The following is a 21,504-nucleotide window of genomic DNA, read 5'->3' on the forward strand; positions in this document are numbered from 1 at the left end:
GGTCTTGGCGTCTGGGGGCGGTGTGTTGGGATTTCCTGCCGCTCGGCTCTTTGATCCTTTCAAGATGGGCCGGGAGGGACTCCAGACACCCAGCATGCGGGGACCCAGCTCCCTGGGGGCCCGGAGGGTGATCGAAACCCTCTATTGAGAGGAGGTCAGAGGTGTGACAGAGACTACTCCTCCCTGTCATGCTTGGGGGGGTTCCCTCTCCCTCGGCCGGGCATGGCGCGTTTAAGGTCTAGGTTTCGCTGGGGCCCCGGGTTGGCCATCGGAACATCGGGACATGGTGGCCGGGGGTCTTCGGTGGCTACGGGGTGGGGAGGCCGGGCAGCTATAACCAGGGATCAGGGGTGGTGCATGAGTTGGGTTGGGGTGCTAATGGTCATGGAGGCCCACGCCACAAGGCCGGGCCCCACAACCACCACTTCCACCACCACCATGTCCACCACCACCACCACGCATACCACCACCACGTCCACCACTATGTCCACCACCACCACTTCCACCACCATGTCCACCACCATGTTCACCACCACCATGTCCACCACATTCACCACCACCACGTCCACCACCACCACCACCATGTCCACCACCACCACGTCCACCACCACCACCATGTCCACCACCACATCCACCACCAACACCACCACCACATCCACCACCACCATGCCCACCACCATGTCCACCACCACATCCACCACCATCACATCCACCACCACCACATCCACCACCACCACATCCTCCACCACCACCATGTCCACCACCACCATGTCCACCACCACGTCCACCACCACCATGTCCACCACCCACCACCATGTCCACCACCACCACCATGTCCACCACCATGTCCACCACCATGTCCACCACCACGTCCACCACCACCACCACGTCCAGCACCACCACCACCACCACCATCATGTTCACCACCACCACGTCAACCACCACCACCACGCCCAACACATCCACCACCACCACCACCACGTCCACCACCACCACATCCACCACCACCACGTCCACCACCACCACGTCCACCACCTCCACATCCACCACCACCACGTCCACCACCACCTCGTCCACCACCACCACCCCATCCCCCACCACCACTTCCACCACCACCACATCCACCACCACCTCGTCCACCACCTCCACATCTACCACCACCATGTCCACCACCACCTCGTCCACCACCACCACCATGTCCACCACCACCACGTCCACCACCACTAGATCCACCACCACCATGTGGACCACCACGTCCACCACCACCACAATGTCAACCACCACCACCACGTCAACCACCACCATGTCCACCACCACGTCCACCACCATGTCCACCACCACCACGTCCACCACCACCACGTCCTCCACCACCACATCCACTACCACGTTCACCACCACCACCACATCCAGCACCACCACCACATCCAGCACCACCATCACCATGTCCAGCACCATCACCACCATCATGTTCACCACCACCACGTCACCCACCACCACCACGCCCACCACGTCCACCACCACCACCACATCCACCACCACCACATCCACCACCACCACATCCACCACCACCATGTCCACCACCTCCACATCCACCACCACCACGTCCACCACCACCTCATCCACCACCACCACCACGTCCACCACCACCATGTCCACCACCACCACATCCACCACCACCACATCCACCATGTCTACCACGTCCACCACCATCACATCAACCACCACATCCACCACCACCACGTCCACCACCACCACGTCCACCACCACTAGATCCACCACCACCATGTGGACCACCACATCCACCATCACCACAACGTCAACCACCACCACCATGTCAACCACCACCACGTCCACCACCATGTCCACCACCACCATGTCCACCACGACCAAGTCCTCCACCACCACATCCACTACCACGTTCACCACCACCACATCCAGCACCACCACCACATCCAGCACCACCACCACCACGTCCACCACCACCACATCCAACACCACCACCATGTCCACCACCACCACGTCCATCACCACCACCACCATGTCCACCACCACGTCCACCACCACCACGTCCATCAAAACTACGCCCACCACCACTACCACGTCCACCACCACCACGTCCACCACCACCACATCCACCACCACCACAATGTCCACCACCATGTCCACCACCACCACATCCACCACCACCACATCCACCACCATGTCCACCACCACCATGTCCACCACCACCATGTCCAACACCACATCCACCACCACGTCCACCACCACTACGACCACTACCACCATGTCTACCACCATGTCCACCACCACCACCACGTCCACCACCACCACCACCACCCGTAACGGGTAAAGTGTCACTGGAGGGCAGGGGTAATAGGAGTGTCAAGCCCGGCTGTACATGGGACATTTAAGGATGCAATGGGTGCGAGAAGACGAGAATAGGGGCTAGAACTTCATTAAATTAAAGCCATTTGCTTTGCTATACAATGCCATTAGGAAAGCAAATGGCTTTAACTTAATCAAAGACAAGACCTATAGCATTTTCAATGCTTGTTTTCATTTCCATTCTAGGATGTGTAGTCCTCTTAATGCCATTATAATCGCAGGAAGTAAAAGTGCAAAGAAAAAAACCTGAATTGGATGAGCTTCTCACACATGGACCTCATACTTGCCAACTCACACGGTGCCACCATGTGTCAAGCAATTTCGTCTCCCTTCACGCTGTCACCGGTGAGGAGCCGAAATCACATAGTGGCAGTAAAAAACGAGCTGAAAACCACTGTAAACAGGGGCTTTGCAGCTCGTTTTTGGCATCTGTAAGCAGCCAATGTCCATTAAAAGGTGTGAAAACACCCCAAGACATCACAGCAGCCTCAATGACCCTTTGATTTTTTTGCTCTGGGAGAGGCGCTGGGGTGGGAGGGCTTGGTTAGGGGCAGAATGTCTCTTAGGTAGCTCTCGGCATGAGGCCCCACACCTTCAAGGCCCCGCCCCCTCCTCACACAGTGGCATTAATTTGCAAATTGCTGGTTCTGGAACCTGAAAATGTGAAAGTTCTGGAAAGTCTTTGGCCGGAGCTGGAGGGATCAGAGCAGGCATGCGCCTGCAGGAACTTAGTGACATTAGGGTATCTGAAGGAACTAATGATCCAAAACAACAACTTGTTGAAACCTTTGGAAAGAGCAGGGGGCCTACAGGAAATGATGGACCAAAAATCATGTAGGAGCAGCTGGGTGTATGCAGGAACTAATGGAAGCTATAAAGAAACTGCAGAAACTGGTGGGAATACGAGAAAGCTTTTAGAAAATGCAGAGCAGGAGAGATGCAGAGAGAACTGATGGAAGCAGAAGATGATCATCAGAAAGGAGGACCTATCACTGGTAATTGAGCCTTAGCCTGATGTAACTGTCTGACATAGACAGTTGCTGTAGGAAGGGAAGGGGTGTGTAGGGCCAGAAGAGGCCTGCAGGAACTGAAGGACCCAGAATGTAACCTACAGGAATAAACAGGTCAGAAAAGAAGCCTATTCATCTGCAGTAAAACATTGGGATCGTAGTTATTATTTGCGAAGCGTAGCAGAGTTCCCAGTTCAAGTGCAGGGCCAGATTGCCATGAGTAGAAAGTAGGGATACCTTTACTCATCATGCGTGTCCCCAAAAGTGAGAGGTGCCACGCCCCCTTCACTGTGTCACCAAAAGTGATAGGTGTCAAACCCCTAGGATGTGTCCTTAAAAGTGACAGGTGCCACGCCCCCTTCGCTATGTCACCAAAAGTGACAGTTGTCAAACCCCTAGGATGTATCCTTAAAAGTGACAGGTGCCAAACCCCCATGATGGATGTGGGTGCCCCCCTTTGAGCCAAGGGGCGGTGTTACGTAGGGCGGGGCTACTTTTGGAGACCGCAGTGCCCTATGATGGAGGCTGGACATGTTGTGATGTAGAGGTGCACGCCCCTTTTAGGGGTTGTTTAGGATACATATAAGGCCTCCTTAAGAGCTTTGTACAGCAAGTCGGCGCTTGAATACGAAAAGGTTCCCATAGCAAAATGAAGAGATACAACCCGCTCGTGAAAAGGCCCACGTGGGGTGGTGGCCAGTCAACTATCGATAGATATTACCGCAGCTTAACACCACTGGTAATGGACGAGGATGCTCAAAAAGAAACACCTAAGGATATGGGTTGCGATGTTACTGGTTTTGGCGATGATTGCGTATGCCGGATGTCACCTATCAAGGTCGGTAGCATCGGTAGTGTGGACTTTTGTGATGGCAGCGAGTATGAGGGATTCAGCTTTGTGGAGCTGGATGATTTGGAAGATACGATAGTTCCACCTAGCTCCCCCGTCTATGAAGACATGGGTGTTCAGAAGGATACGCCTCCGGAGAAGGTAGTTGAGCAACAAGCGTCGAAGATGATGGGGCAACGCAGGACATTAGCGACTCTCAAGATTTCAGAGCTGCCGCAGAGGGCAGTAAAAATGACGAGGTTAGTAAAAAAAAAAAAATGTTGTGAGCAAACAGTTACATAATGATGTATTTTATTTCTTCAACTAATGGCGTGTCAATCTTTCTTCTTTTGAACCTAGAGCGCAACCACAGCAGAATGCACATACTTCATAAAGCAATATGGGGAAGAATCTGGAGCACCTCCTAAATCCCCCGCCTGTGAAGACATGATTTTTCTGGAGGAAGCGGCTCCTGAGAAGGTAGTTGTGCAACAGCCTGGTACAAGCATCGAAGATGATGGGGCATCGCAGGACATTAATGACTCTCAAGATTTCAGAGCCGCCGCAGAGGGCGGTGAAAATGTTGAGGTTAGTAAAAAAAAAAAAATGTTATGAGCAGACAGTTACATAATGATGTCTTTTATTTCTTCAACTAAACTAATGGCGTGTCAATCTTTCTTCTTTTTGACCCTAGGGAGCAACCCCAAAAAGAACTGAGGCCGTGGAGCCTCCTACAAAAGCGGACAGCGTAACTTTTTACTGTCTATGTTGTGCAAAACAGACTGAAAGTTCCACAAGACAAAGTACAGATGTTCCCGTGAAGCGTGACTATGTCTCTAAGAGCGTCGCTGATGTAAAAGAAATTCAAGTAGTATCCCAAGATGACATGATGGCTGTTAAGGGTTTCGTAGTGGCTGTGATACAAGCTTGTGTCAAGCATGACTATTATGGCCTTTGTCACGGGCATCAAATGAATGATCCTCAGCAGGCAGCGCATGAGTGTCTGGACAATGCATACAGAGATCGAGTAATCCGCTATATATGTAGTTTGTTAGACCCGTTCAAGGTGTATAAACTGTTAGGGTGGTGTACGGGATGTCAGTTGAAAAGAAATATGTTCACCCGGAGATGCTGAAGCTCTTGACAGCGACACTCAAGGAAACCCAACATGCCCATTACCCTGGCTTAAAACTTCTGTGTATGCAGGGGCTGTGTGTGGCTTCTGATAGAAATATGATAGAAAGACTCGTAGAAAGGCGTATGTGTAAGCTGTAGCTAAAAAATAGAAGAATAGGTTCTCTGGCCCCTCGAAGACTATTTTAAATAAATAAGGTCTTACTTAATGGGACATGATAGCTTGTATTTAGAACAAACTAGTGGAATGTTACACCGCATGGTGGTTATGGGTTAAACCGTACTTATGACATTACTGTGAAAGTGTAAAGTTCCTTCTGTTTATGTTTTGTTAATATTCTTTTCTTTTAATAAAAGGTTCTTATGCAAAACACTTGTCATTCATTGCCTGCGGTGTAGCGGTTGATAACATGCCGGGGGAGCTGTTAAGAAAACTTTATTATGATACACGAGGAATTGGCAGCTTGGGAAGCACCAAAGCTCTATATAGAAGGGCTGTCGATGAAAACGAACCTGTAAGCAGAGACCTGGTGAAGACCTGGTTATCAGGAGAGGAGGCGTATTCACTCCATAAGCCAGCCAGAAGACGCTTTAAGAGATGCCCTACAATCGTTAATGCGCAATTAGATTATCAATGGCAGGCGGATATCATCAGCCTTCAAGATTTAGCAAAACATAACAACGGAGCTCATTATATATTAACCGTCATAGACGTGCTGTCCAAGTACGCCTACGCAGAAGCACTACACGATAAAACTGGGACTAGCGTCACGGCCGCTTTTAATGCCATCTTCGAGAGGGGTCGAATTCCTCAAAAACTACAAACAGACGCCGGTAAAGAATTCTTAAACAATACATTTCAGAAATTATTAAAGCACCACGGAGTTCAACATTTTGTAACACACACGGAGTTAAAAGCAGCGGTTGTAGAGCGGTTTGACAGAACTTTAAAGTCTAAGATGTGGAGGTATTTTACGGCCCACAACACCCACAGATACGTTGATGTTCTACAAGCTTTTTAGATGTATATAATGCCAATTATCACAGGACCATCAAAACAGCGCCCGTAGAGGTAACTCCTAGTAATTCCTTAAATGTTTGGAGAACGGTGTACGGACGTAATTTTGCTACAAAGGTGAAGAAGCCTATTTTTAAAAAAGGTGATCACGTAAGGATTTCAAAATTGAAAGGTGTCTTTACGAAGGGCTACCAACAGACTTTTAGCGACAAAATTTTTATAGTGGAAAGTGTGGAGCTTAAAGAAGGGATGTATATCTACAGGTTAAAGGACTACGATGGGGAAGCGGTATCGGGGGTCTTTTAGAAGGAAGACTTACAAAGGATACCCGATGACCCGCACAGGGTGTATAGGGTTGAAAAGATTCTGAAAAGGAAAGGTAGAGGTGCTAATAGTCAGGCCTATGTCAAATGGTGGGGCTGGCCGGAGAAATTTAACAGTTGGGTGTTGGCCAGCTCCCTGAAGGGTGTGTGAGCTGAGGACCGTCTAAAAGCGGCTGTTAAGATGGAGACAACCCCCTTTTATATCACCCTGCCGTCCAACGCTTCTAAAGACATGTTCGCCGACAACCAGATTTCTAATTATACCGTGAAATTGGCTAAGACGGTGGACCTGAAAGGGGATTGGGAGGTAGCCCTAACCGAGATCCAGTACCCTAGAACCCGGAATACATTTTCACCGAGCGAGGCCAAGTTTTTCTTAAAGCGGGAGCAGGACCCTGTGAGCATGCACGAGAGCATCCCCTATGGCTACTACCCAAGCGTTTTAAGTGTTGTCGACGCCATCAACAAAGCCATAGGCACCATTGAAACATTTACGAATACTCATCTGTCGCTAGATAACGTCAGAAGGAAGGTGTTTCTTAAAGCCCCAAGTCGCACCACAACGTTTAACTGCTCAGGTAAATTAAGAAGAGTTTTAGGAACAGTACAGAATGTGAAAAGTCCTATCGAACCGGATCACACATGCCCTGATATTAACGGGGGGTTCTACACGCTCTATGTGGATAGCGATATTGTGGAGGCCCAAAGGATCGGCGATAGTTACTCACCGTTGTTAAGATGGGTCCATGTACAGGGTGAAAATAATACGATGGTCAATATTCAATTCAACAAACCCGACTACGTCACTGTCTCTAAAAACCATTTTGACACTATTTCAATTATGATCTTCGATGACCAGTCAGATCCTGTGTCCTTTAAATACAGGAAAGTTATTGTTAAGCTTCATTTAAGACCTAGATGCAACAGAGGCTATTAAGCAGGCACCATGGTGGTTGTGAAAACATACGGGGACCCTTCTATGTACAGGGACTATTACCGAAACCAGGCCGGATATGGAGGCCCTCCGTACTTTCAAGGGTCACCTGTTATGTACGGGGCTGGTCTAGGAGGTTTCTTCCGCAGTCTGTTTAGAAGAGCTATGCCCTTCTTGAGAAAAGGCTATGAAATTGTAAAACCGCATGTTAAAGTGGCGGCTACGAACATTGCCCGTGGACGTGGTAGGGTCTGTTACTTCGGCGGTTGCCGAACACATGAACAAAAAGCCGCAAGTAGACGCTGGCTTGGTGTACAGACCACGAACGCATGTTAAAAGAAAGTGCCGCACTTCGAGACGCAGAGGACCACTGGGCCCCTATAAAAAAAAGGAGGAGTTCTTCAAAACGCACTCAGAAAAGAAAAACCCCAAGACGTAAGAGAACTTCAAAGAAGAAGAAGAGATCAGCCTCTAGAGTAAATATTTTTTAAAGCGGAGCAAAATAAAGCATGGCCTTCGGACACTGTGCATCGGGCGAGTGCGCCAAATCTGAGTTAGACTTGTTTACTCTAAAGCCCACGCAGACAAGCATCAAAAACAGCTTCATCATGGAGGCATCGCCTTTAGCCGCTTTGACGCCTCTGGCTTCTATAGAGTTTTATGTATCAGGGTCCACGGATATGTATTTGGATCTCAACAACACGCTACTCCATCTTATGTGTAAAATCGTAAATGCAGATGGAGCCGATATAGCAGCAGATGCTAAAGTGGCGACGATCGCTTACCCCCTAGCAACCATGTTTAATCAGGTGGACATCACCCTGGGTGATCGGCTCATCACACAGAGCGATAACATGTACGCCTACAGAGCCTACCTCGAGAGTATTCTAAATTACAGTAGCGACACTTTGTCGTACGTGTTTAGATCCGTCCAGTTCAAAATGTCTTTAATTTCAGCATCCAGTCGCAGAGTCTCATTTCGATGTATGTCCCAGGCAATGTCCGCAGAAGAGCCCAGTTTCTCCAACTGTTGTCTAGGAACCAAATACATCTTTGAGGAATGCTCCATCACAGTCCTGATAGGAGGTTTGTAATTATGGGTATAGCTATGCCCAGCAATGAGCCTATAAAACCCCCAGACTGTTTCACCAGTTACTTCTTGGTGATGAGTGAGGCCCTTTTATTACTGAGCTTCTTGATAAGATGACGCTTCTTCTTCAACACTTGTAACTGGCTCTTTGATATAGGGACGTTGCCTTTTAGGGTGTTTAGAGCTATTTCTGAAATGGCAGCCACTACATCGTCAGAAGCAGCGCAGAGGAAGGCCTTTCTGTGCTGGGGACTGGCTGTTACCAACATTTTCAGGAGGGCCAAATTGCGGCATAGACGGTCAGACATGGTCGGCACCTGGGTTATAGGGGCAGGGACTACAAATGTCATTAAAGGTCTTCAGCGATGATTTTTATAGACTCGGGACATAGTCTTTGGGGTGTAAGCGACTGGGAGATCAGGGGAAAAAATATCAGCCCTCAGTCTGTAGTCCTCTAGAGTGTTATTTTCTAAGTAGACCAGCAGGTAGCCTTGGGGTTTTGATGTAGCGTTGTTAAAGGCCTCCATGAAGAAGTGTGTGTTTCCCAGGTACATCTGCTTAGCTATGATGGATATTTGCTGTTTGTCACAGGGATTTTTAAATAAAACAAGGTATGAGGCGTTGAGTGCAATAGAGCAACTGTTCTTACCCTTGTAAAACAAGCTCTGCACAATGTAGCATATGCTTAGATTGCGATGGTGTGAATATTGAGTAAAAGCTCGCTCTAGCTCAGGATGGTCACCACCTTCACGCATAAGGTCATCGACAATTACCATGTTTACAAGGGTCGGGGGTAGCAACTCATCATAGTTGAGATTATCAGGTATACCTTCTATAAATCTGATATGAGGGAAGCTGCGGGACAGGTCTGTATAAAGATCTTGCCAGCACGAATAAAGCCACACAATGTTATTAGGTGTTTGGGATAAAGCACCTGCAGCATTTTCCAAGAGCTTTTTTATAAAGTAGCTTTTACCGCAGTTTGAGGGCCCTGCTAACACGCAGGAGAGCGGATGCTGTATTCTGGAGTCCATTGTGCTGTTGGTGTCCTCTCTAATGTGCCTAATAACTGTACGGCAGTGTTTTATAGTCCATAGTCAGGACCCTTTTGTCAAAAACAATGCATAAGGTTTTATGTAGGGGCTGGGTTGTAATTTCCCACTTCTTTTTGGATCTGACTATGCAGGGCTGGTTAACAACCATGGTTCTATCATTTTCACGATCAGCCGCTGCAGAGTATTCTTGCACCAGATCCTTCAGACTGTCAAAATTAATTTGTAGGGCATTGCTGACGTTTAATGTTATACCTTTGACCTTCATGCACACTTTGTTGGTGTTCGTTTTGTACGAGTAGGTCTTAGGCCCGGCTGAGGTATATTCTGTTATGTGCTCATCCTTATCAAGCTCGCTGGTCTCATTACCTAGATAATCCCCAAGAGGTGGATCTTCATCCCTCGGTTTACTCAGAAAAATCACAGAGTCGGTATCATGATACAGGCAGCGGTCCTGGAGTTTATCCATAACCCCGTAAAGCTCTAGACGGGCGTGTGCAGTCGTGAAGCATGCTATGAAGATGTTTATGCTGTTACACGTTGTGGGGTACTCCTTTGTGTATTTCCAACACACAGCAGCGGTCTCGTCATCGATAAACTCACAGCTGGACATCTCGTAACAAGGGGCAAAAAGGTACTTAATCAGTTCGTCAGGATCTGTTATTAAGGTCGTATTTGACATGTTTGTACGCTGTGCGAATTTTCACCATAAGGAGTTGAGGCAGAGTTTGGCTAACTGTCTGCGGGCAGGGTTGACCTCTATCAAATGGGGCCGTAAACGTATACCCTCGTGCGTATGGTAGTCATCGATGTATTTCTGTTTTGCATCGTGACTAGTACACCAATCGGGATATCTCGAGGCCTCCTGTTTGTCTCTGAGAAACAAATTAATGTAGCTTGAAAAGAGACGGGTCGTGGTCCTCTTAAAATGCCACACCTTGTGTACTCTCCCGAGTCTGTAGCCTTTCTCTAAGGCAGCTAGGACCTCGATGCTGCACCAGGTCCCTGTGAGCATCCTTTGTTCTTCGGTGTGACTACAACCACCGACCTCTTTAAACACGGTGCATGTTCGACAGAGGGGGAACATCAGCTTACCATCGACTCTGTATGGTAACACTGGAAAGTAAAGCTGCCTTGGAGGATAGATTTCACATTTGACTAGCCCATAGTATTCGGAAAGGGGCTTAAAGTCTCTATATATGATGGTAGGGTGTCCTAAGGGGTATACCTTCATTTTGTTTACAAATGGGTACAGACTGGTGAAATCATAATAGTGTATTATCTCACCCTCACCAGTGGCCCTGTACAGTTGTATGGCATTTGTTCGCCCCGCGAATAAGGCTTCACGAGGTTCCAGAGGTTGTGGTAAGTCACAACTCTGAAGGAAAGAGCGGAGCTCTGTGTCGGTTGTTAGCATATCTAACCACTCGTGCTCCCATAGGACCCTCATCGCAAAGCCACATTTTTCAATATACTGGGCCCTCATCAGAGTACGTCTGTGTAAGTGTTCAAATTTGGCACCCATCAGTCTGTTAAACTCGTGGGGTTTGTAACACTGAGGACAGCCGTGGCAAAAACAGCCGTTGTATTCAAAGGCCGTCGGCACTCCCTTAATTACAGCGTACCCATCCAGGTAATAGGGACCCAGGTGGTATTCACCACCCTGTAAGGCGTGCTGAATATGTATGTCTTCCTTCTCAGAGACATGCATGAGCCATTGGATAGACGGGGTTGAATAACGTTTCTGGTTACCGTTATAGAGGTCTGGCGGCACTAGAGCGATACTTTTTGGTCTTAAAAACATGTGTTTGTAGATGGACATACACATGGAGGCCAATGTGATGTTTTGAAAAGGGTCTATGTATTCAACTGCCTTTGTCATTTGAGGCGTATTGGGTTTCAAGACCCTGATTTTCTTAGTCATTTGAGGCGTCTTGGGTTTCAAGACCGTGACTTTCTTAGTCATGGCCATCACAACATCTCTGAAGAGATTGCAGGCCTGTCGCAGGATCATTATATCGGCCTGGCAATAGGCTTTTAACTCGGTTTGAAAATGAAACTCCTTTTCACGGTTTTCAGAGTACCACTGTAGAAAGCTCTTTCTCAGCAGGCATCATATAATCAACCCCGTAGCTGTCCGGAGGCGGCATGGGCCCCACATAATTCTGGTTCGCCCAGGTGTTAAAAAAGTGTGGAAAATAACCTTTACACCCGGGGAAACCAAAGGCTTTTGGCAGCTTGCTCAATTTCATGGGTAGGAAATTCAGGGTGTCTATGAACCTTATTTGTAATTGGTCAGCCATTAACAACATCAGCTTGGAACCTTGAGTGATAAGTTCTACTTGCACCTTTTCACAAATCATATTCTGTAAAATAAAGAATGAATCGTATGCTTTTGAGTTATGGGCCAGCATGGTATACCCTTTGAATTTGGTCTGGATGAATGTATTAAGGAAATCACCAATGCACATTCGCCCCTCAAACTCCCAGCAGTCATCAGAAGTTAGATGGTGGGTGTAAATATAGTTAAGTTGGTCAACCCCCGTCTCTTGTGTGCACTCTATATCAAAAACGATGTAATCTTCGGTTTTGGTCTGGGGTCTGCCTTTAACCATGTAACATTGGTGTACAAATCCTACCCTACATGGAATCTGACACCTTGGGCATTTCATGCCTTTGCATTTGTGATCTGTTGACACATACCGGCCGCACTCTTGGCAATCTATTTTAGGGTTGCATTTAACAGCTTTGCGGTGTATGCGCAAGCAATCTTGCGAGCGACAAAACATTTTACAGTTACGATACAGCACCTTCAGTGCAGCGTCTACGACGCACCCATCCCTCTGACACATCTTACAATGTATTTCACACTGATGATGTGTCTTAGTGTTGTATATATGGTCGCAATGTGTGCACACGTACTTGACCCCCAGAAAACTTTTAAGGTTCAAGATACCGTTAAAGTGATTTTCGTGGTGAAGGACATATACGGTCTTGTTTTTCACACGTTCCCGGTTGTAAAGTACATCCAAGAACCATTGTGATAAAGAACTTTCACCGTAACGGCGAACTAGTTCTCAAAAAGACCTATGTCGCCAAAGCCGACCATGCGGTCTGGAGGTATTTCAAGAACCTCACGGGCTTCAGCCGCTCTAGACAGGATGACAGCGTCGGAGGTGTTGCGCCCCATCAGCAACCCCACGATGCTGGCCGCCAGACATGTGTTGACTGCTCCATTGTTAAAGTTGAGCAACCAACGTTGTTTCTTACCAATTATCTTGCTGTATAGGACGCTCTTTAAAGGCCTGGAAACACCCCCCTCACGACCCCGTACAATGAGGGCTATGACTCTGAAAGTATAAATAGGCAAGGAGGTAGATCCCTGGAAAACACACTCATACCATCCTATATCACTTTCCACTAACTCAAACAGTCGTCTTTCAAACCACAGGTTACAATACAAATTGAAATGCAATGCATATACTTATTATCAGTTAAAATCAATTTTACTATTCTTAAAATTTCGAAAAAATTTCGAAAAAGTACATGGTTTTTAATACATAAAAAACTTCCACATTTAATACATAGCAAAGGCCTTAAATAAAATTCCTAAACAATCATAGATGCAGAACCTGTTGTGACCCTACTAACTACAGGCAGTCTATATATCCTGTTTAACTATGTTTGATCCCACAGCTAAATAAATCTATCTGGTGCTTTTTAGTGAGGAAACTTTTCCTTGTCATCTAAAAGTCCTTTGCTCTTTAGGGATTCAAAAAATGCAGGGACGTCGACACGTTTCGGTAGTCTATAAGCTAAAGGCTTCACCACCTTCCTCAGGACAGATTGCGATACCAGGTCACAAATCTTCTTGTGGTACAGGTTGTATCGTGAATAACATCTGTCATGTATCAGTTTTGGGGTTAAAATTGGTCTGGTCTTATATCTTCATACAGATTTTATTCCTTTTCTTAAAAAGTTTTCTTTGATTTATAAGTCCAAACTTATTCCTTTCTTCTTTATTTTGTAGCGTGTTGACTATACGTCCGTTCGTAAATCTAATCCGTGTCTTCACCTCAGCCGGACATTTCTACCGGTCACATATTTATAAATAAGCTCAACACGATTTATTTACTTAGAGTATCATGGGCGAGGGTGATATAAACTGCACTGCTTTCCTTCCCTTGCAGATATTTGATGAGTCTGTTTGGGTTCTACTCGGCAATCTTATTGTTTGAGCGGCGTTATTCTTCCTCGCCCCGCTTTCGATAAAAAGAGCCATATGACTCTGAAAGTGCCATAGGCGACTAGTTCAGCCTTACTCTGCAAAAGCCTCGAGAGGTCTTCTAGAAATTCCACTGCATCAAACACATCAAGGGCCCTTCGTTTGGTGAACAAAGGACTGTCAATACCTTGTCCCTGGAAGCGTAGCTGGAAAAAATCATTAGGACCCACATCGCGGAACAACCTTTCTATGAGTGTTTGCACAGCCTGATGTATGGCTAAAAGCCCATGCGTGGAGGACGTTATCTGATGTAGGTTAATAAACCTAAACTCCTCATAGTGTTCTATAGCGTTAAATCTCTCTACAGTACGACTGTAGCTTCTAACGCTCTCTAAGAACACATCCTCTGAATCCTCATCTTGATGAATCTGACTTATGGGGGAGTTTGCTGCTGTATCATTTTGGAGATTTTGGTTTACCCCCGCTTCTGGGTTTCTTTTAAGCATCCGTGTAGCGCATATTCTGGCTTTCTTTAGTTTGCTAATTAAAAGCCTGCGCTGCTTAGAGCTATTAGCCCACTTTTATTTTTTACGGGACCATACTTTTCTAGGTAGCATACCCCATCCTATCTGTGCTGTATGGTTTGTGTCGGTTAGCGACATGCTCATAGAGTTCTCTGCTACAGACCCACCCCTCGGCCCTTCTGTGTGTTCCTGGTCTTGGTGTGTTGTTACTCTACCCCCCTGATCCCTTCACTTGTACCCCCCTCGAACGGTTCTCTTCTGAAGTTATGTAATGTAGGGTGCCTGGTAATGATGTATGTGATTCAGGCATTGTTTGTGAAAATGTGTGCCTTTGTTCGAGGGGTTCCCTGTACTTTTTACGCTTGAGCAAGCGTAAGAAGCGCAGGGATTTTGTCAGCGCCGTATGGACCTTATTGCTATATTTATATTTGCGCTTACTTTTATTAAGACCCAGGGCATGATGGTTCTTTAGGGGCCTACGTAAATCTAGTCACGAGGGGATACTCCATAAGTCGGCCATTGTTGTTTGGCATGTTTGTAGGATCACCCTTTTACACATGTCAACCATTTGTAGTATCTTTCTCTGCACCTCCAGCCCTGTCCCATTGCCGCTAGCGCACCCCCCTAGTTTTAAAGTGGCGGCGTTCGCCTGGCGTTTTAACTTTCTGACCGCCATCTGTATGTCTTTCACATGGGCCCCTAGTACCTCTTTAGGGTTTACCGAATCATATTGCGGCGGATTAGGGATGAATACAGTGTTTGGTTCTACAACTGCCTGTAACACCCCCGGATCATCTCTCGCCCCGTCCGCCACAACAACATTCTGTAACTGAGGGACCAGGGGGATCATAGACATAGGGTCCCAGTGCGAACAACTGGTTGGGTCGTATGCACAGGGAGGGATGATAGGTGACATAAGGGTTGGGGAGTTTAAATGGTCGTCAAAATAATCTAGGGCCCTATCGGCTAAGGAATTGTTGGTGTTGTTGGAGGGTGAATGTCTAACATCCGTATACAGATCCCCATTGTACGCTTTAGAAGGACCCTTGTGCGCTGCCTCTGAGGTTCTATCAAGTTTGTCTATCAGCCCTGTCAAAGCCTTGAGACATCCGCTGCCACCAATATAAGGGGGTCCTGAGGGTTGAGCACTTTCAGACTCTGAGCTCCTAAGACCCTCAGGCATGATTATAGCCGGTTTTGGGGTTTGGTCTAGGTTGAACCCCTCTATAGATGTTGTTAGTTTATTTGAAACTATAGAGGGTTTCAGGTTGTGGATAGGGGCCTGCGGTGTAAGGGGCTTAATTAAGGGATCTGCTGCTGTTTCCAGTTGTAACGCCTGTACCCTCTGCTTCTTCTTCAGATACTTTCTTGAGAGGCAATTCACTTTAGGGGATTGGTGCTGTACCAGATCTTCTACCACTACCGGCACAGCCGCTGGCCCATTAGAGATCAGGGTTGTAGAGGGTTAATACACAGATGTCACAATATTTTTTAATGAAAGATCTAGAGGCATAGTTTGGGGTTCAGGGACCACAGGTTTCATCTTGAGGTCTAAAGGGCCTGCTTGGGACTCCGGGACCACAGACATCTTCTTGATGTATGAAGGACCTTGTTGGGGTTCCTGATCCCTCTGCTTCTTGTTAAGGGTGGATTTGTTTGAGAGTGGGAGCCCTTTTGAGGCCTGGAGCGGGTTCAGCTACGCAACAGCGCTTTTACACCCAACAGGCATTACGTTGTCTGGGTTTGTAAGCACGTCTCTGTTGTTTTTCCCCACCCTTTGTAGAATAGGCATTCCTGTTAGAGTGTTCAACATTTTGGCAGAGGGCTTGATTTGGCATTTCACAGCAGTGTCTGTTCTCTTTTGTATGTGCGTGTAGTATGTGCAGAGCTTGTCCTGGCGCACATGCCTACTCACACCTTTCGCTGCAGGCTCTGCATTCTGAACGGTCTTTGTCATGTCCATTAATGGTTTTGCAGACTTCCTGAATTTATACGAATCTTTTCCAAGGTTCTTTTGAACGGCTCCTAGAATGTAAGATAAAAAAATATATATATATATTAGAAAAAATAAAGAACATGTATAAGATGTTTACACTACCCACAGACATCCCAGCACATTAATTTCTACACGCCCCCCTTTATACAAGCCCTACTACACGGCGATGCCCCCTTCTACTGGAGAGAATAAAATACAGAGAGTTCTTTTTTTCGCACCCTTTTGTAAAACACACCTTTTAAAGGTCTTTTGCCAGCTCCTTTCTTTGTCACCGGTCCATTTTCAGATGTTGAAGATTTCCTTTTTAGCTGTTTTTCTTTTGTAGGCTGTGCAGCGCCTTGCAAAGCGGCGTCGGCCGTGAATGACTCTGAGGACCCTGCAAAGAAAAAAAAAAATCAAATTTACGGTATAAACAAGACCTTAGCAGACCCTTCTGAGGAGCCCTCCTACAGTACGCCACTGGGGATTTTGGTTTAACAGAGTCTAAGTCTTAGGAAATTTAAACAACATGGCATTTTTTTGATTTACCTGAAAGAACCACTGTATCCTGCAGTGTGCAGAGTGTCTGCGACGCGTCTTTAGACCCCAGGTACTGCTTTATATCATCAAGATTTTGCTGTACATTGGTATCATAATCTATAAAAACATACATATACATGAATACCATTAGAAAAGCAGAGCTATTGAGACAATGGTGTACAGAACCTACTCAGAACTACGCAACTCTAAATACATATACCTGCTTGCAGGGCTAGCATTTCTGCGTCTGTGATGGTTATTTCCGGTAAGTCCTGTGTTTAGGGTTAGATAAAAAAAGGGCTGCTTAAAACTACACCTCATAAACGCCGCATTACAGTTTGTTAAATACACCTTAGAAAACGCCTTTCATATATTCAAAATTGAAAACAGCCTTGCCTTGACATTTAATTTTTTATGAGAACCTCTGATTCCTCCCCACAAGACCCACCATATCTACACCCATAACCTATACACATATCTATGTAATGGTTGTGCAAGCGGCTGTTGGGGACCTTTTAATAATTTGCTGCTTTATATTAGACTTTTCACTTATAAACTGCAAGTAACAAAAGTATAGCGCCTAGGAGAAAAACCTGTCACAATTAGACCCTAAATACATTATGCGCAGCATGGTCTACACTATATACACACTCTGGGTTGCATTTAAAAGGGCTGCCTGTGTAGAGAAAAAGCGCGCCTTTTAAAAAGGGCTATCTGGGGGAGCGCATAAATATGCATGCTTTTTTTAATTTTATTTTTTAAAAAGGCTGACTGGGGCGTGCAAAAACATGAGGAAAACCCCTGTGCCACAACACTTAATCTACCTTTGCCTACCTAAAATGAATGTGCATTTGTGTAACGTAACAGTGGCTCCAAAAAAAAAGGAAAAGAAAGAGCTCCTAGACCTTCAGGTTGAGTTTGCGCTATGTAAAATATCCCCTACGAAAACAAAAAAGAAAAACCACAGGGGCGCTGCTATATGGTCCCTGTGGCTCTCAATACCTTTTTTTTTTTTTAATTAATTGCCCACACTCATGGGGCTATGGCACCCTAAACTAATATGCCCCACATATGGCAACAAAAAAAAAAAAAGGAAAAGCCACAGGGACACTGCTAAAAAAAGGTCCCTGCGGCTAAAAAGACATTTATTTTATTTGTTATTTTAATTGTATGCCCACACTCATGGGGCTATGGCACTCTAAATCATTTGGCCAAATTGAAAAAAAAAAAGAAAAGCCGAAGGGACGCTGCTAAAACGGTCCCTGCGGCTGAAAAGGCATTTTTTAAAATGTTTTTTATTTAGTGCCCTCTTTGGGCACAGCAGCCTCAGAGGAAGCCCGGGTAGGGAGTTCCTCGCCGCGTTTGCGAGGACCGACCCGTCACTCAGTGATGTCACAGGTGTGTCCCCAGGAACATCACTGAGGGGCGGGGCCGGCCCTCGCAGACGCGGCGAGGAAGCTCCCTGTGGCCCTGATGCCTTTCTTTTTTTTTTAAAACAAAATGTATTTTTTTTTTATTGGCCGCCCTTTTGGGGTCACAGCAGCCATGAAGGAATCCCTGCAGGGAACTCCCCCTCCGCATTTACGAGGGTCAGTCCTGCCCCTCCGTGATGTCAGGGGAGTCCCGGTGACATCATGAAAGGGGCGGGTCTGGCCCTCGCAGATACGGAGAGGAAGCTCCCTGTGGCCATGCCGCTGCCACCGCCATGAAGACCCACGTGGGGTCGGAGGAAACCGGGCCCCAGCCCCCCAGAGCAGCGCCTTCCACACGCTTGCTCTGGGGTTGGCGCCATATATTTATTTTTGTTGTTTCTGGGGCATCGAGCCCCAATGCCCCCAAAACAGCGCCTGCACATTACCCCGGAGCCCCGCACTTGGCCAGCGGGCTCCGGGTCTTTATTTTTAAATTCGGGGCCGCGAGCCCCAACCACCGCAGCGCAACACAATTCCCCAGAGCGCCACACTTGGTCAGCGGGCTCCGGGGACACTTCATTTTAAAAAAAAATATCAGGCCCGCGAGCCCCAACCCCCCACAGCACCTGCACATTACCCCCGGAGCCCCGCACTTGGGCAGCGGGCTCTGGGGACTACATTTAAAAAAAGTATCGGGGCCGCGAGCCCCACACGGCCTCAGAAAACCTGGAGCCCCACACTTGGGCAGCGGGCTCAGGGTGTTTATTTATTTAATACGGGGACATGTGTCCCACACGCACAAGTTACTCGGAGCTCCGCACAGAGCACAGCAGGCTCCGGGAGCTTACATTTTAAAAAAAGGGGCCTCTCACGCCACACTGCAACCCAAGGCCTCAGGATACCCCCAACAACAGCCTCATAGGCGACCCGGAGCGCAGCATGAAGCACAGCTGGCTCCGGGGGCTTCAATTTAAAAAAAAGAAATCTGCAGGCAATCCCCAGATTACCGATAGTGGTCAGCGTGCTCTGGGGCCTTTTCTTTTGCTTTAAATGGGCCAGCAACATGTCGCACATAGCCCAGAGCCCTCACGGACCTCTGAGGGCTCTGGGAAGGCATCATCATATTCGGGGGGCCTCTGCCACGTACAAGAACATGCCACAAACAACCATGAGCCCCACAGGTAACCCCGATGGCTCGATCTGGGACCTCCCTCAACAGCTTTGGGCCTCTGACCCCACACAGGACTAGCGCACACAGGTCCCCAGGGACAACTATCAACCATGTGAGCAGCCACAACCTGCGCCATGGACCCTGCAGCACCAGCATAGCCATTGGGTAAGTACACAGTTGTATTTATTTTGACCTGTATACAAAGTCTATTATATAGTGTACTCTGACAACCTTACAGTACCCAACAAACTGTTACATGTCTCTAGGATTTTTGTAAAATATATGATTACCTCTGCACTTAACCTATTCGCACCTCTGTCTCATGCACCTTAAATGCAACCCTCAAATGTATTAAGAAGCATTTAAAATTACACCACATTTCACCTGAATACCTCCAACCTTTATTCACATTAACCATCAGGCCCCCACTCTTTAAACATTATTTAAAGCACTATAAACACAGTCCTACATTGCGCTAAAACCCTTTTAAAATGCAGCCTTCACCTTAAATGCATTGCCACCAATACTTTAAATAAAAACCTTAAACATTCCACATTGTGCCAGCCCCCCTACTTTACTTACATCCCATAATGTATAGCAGGCGGCGTCAATCTTTGATAAGTTGTTCTGATCCATTATTCCCTTTAAATTTCTGAGTTGATCCTGTGCAGCAAAACAATCCACGTATGTCGATCCACCAAGGCGTTTTTAAATAGCTATGTCTGCTGAGCCCAAAGTATGCTTTTATACCTGTCCTGGCCTGCTAATTAGGTCACCACCCTTCATGGAGGTGGGGTTTAGAACCAGGTATTGGGGTCCCTGGGTGGGAAAATTTTCTGACCAATGTACAGTTTATGCTAGATGCCCCCCTTTAACATCTGTTAATTAAACCTACTGCCTGTCCTGGGAAGAGCTGGGTAATCAGATGTGTTTGTGACTAAATCTCCTGGTAAGATAAGTGGTCTCAAGTTTAGGGACATGCTGGTTGACCAGGGTACATTTTCTAATCAGGGCTTTGTGTGTTAGATACACCCCTTAGCATTATGACATCTGTTAATAAACTACTGTCTGCTGAGGGGAGGGCTGCGTAATCAGCTGTATTTGGAACTCATTGTCCTGGGAAGGCTGGACCTGGTTGATTAGTTTTTTTCCCTCTTCTTGGCTTTGCTCTGCACACATTTAAACATGCCCAGACATCCCCCTCTTACACAAAGGACATTCATTGCGCACACATTTCTCTTAACATAAACTTAAGGCCCTGATAGCCTTACAATGCCCTGCAAGCCTAACAATGCTTCAACCCCTGCACAAACCTTGTGCCACACCCCCCACACACAGCTCAGCTCCTTTAGGGCTGCAACACATCCATCATGTCCCCAAACCTTTTGCTCACAAGCTGTCACTTTTAAGGACAGAAAGACCCTGGCACTTTTAAGGACAAGCGTTTCATGAACAGCACACTGCCAACCTTGGGGGTGGGGGGATTTGAGGAAGGCCTGCACATTCACAGCTCAGCATGCCTAAACACCCTCTGTCACAGCCCTGCCATCACAGTTTTAAAACATGAGGACACTTTTGAGCCCACATCTTTTTCTTTACACAACCATAAGGCCCTGCTAGCCTAACAACGCCTTCAAGCCCTGCACACACTCTGCCATAAACCAGGTGCCACACCCTGCCACACATCCATCATGTACCCAAACTTTTTGCGTACCAGCTGTCACTTTTAAGGACACACACACACCTGTCACTTTTGGGGACACGTGTGATGAGTAAAGGTATCCCTACTTTCTACTGCCATGCCTTATCCCGAAAGGATTATTAGTAGTAGCATATGTAACAATTTTTACATTCTTATATAGAAGGTTTTTTTCTCACACTA

General features: G+C 46.9%; 1 protein-coding gene across 2 annotated transcripts; it reads right to left on the minus strand.

Moving 5' to 3' along the window:
• Positions 1 to 13,264: 13,264 nt before the first annotated feature.
• Positions 13,265 to 20,377, minus strand: LOC146870703 (uncharacterized). Of its 2 annotated transcripts, XM_085646161.1 has the most exons (5): positions 20,205 to 20,377; positions 17,260 to 17,311; positions 17,049 to 17,156; positions 16,756 to 16,896; positions 13,265 to 16,549 (listed from the first exon to the last, which is right to left on the minus strand). In XM_085646161.1, exons 1-5 carry the CDS (start codon positions 20,256 to 20,258, stop codon positions 16,221 to 16,223), a joined length of 684 nt encoding a protein of 227 aa, XP_085502287.1. In that variant the 5' UTR covers positions 20,259 to 20,377; the 3' UTR covers positions 13,265 to 16,220. The 2 variants fall into 2 exon arrangements, with proteins under 2 accessions (XP_085502287.1, XP_085502289.1); XM_085646163.1 differs by lacking the exon at positions 17,260 to 17,311 and having other exon boundaries at positions 13,267 to 16,549; positions 20,205 to 20,324.
• Positions 20,378 to 21,504: the final 1,127 nt, after the last annotated feature.

The sequence above is a fragment of the Triturus cristatus genome, chromosome 1_1 (assembly GCF_964204655.1).
Source record: "Triturus cristatus chromosome 1_1, aTriCri1.1, whole genome shotgun sequence".
NCBI lineage: Eukaryota > Metazoa > Chordata > Amphibia > Caudata > Salamandridae > Triturus > Triturus cristatus.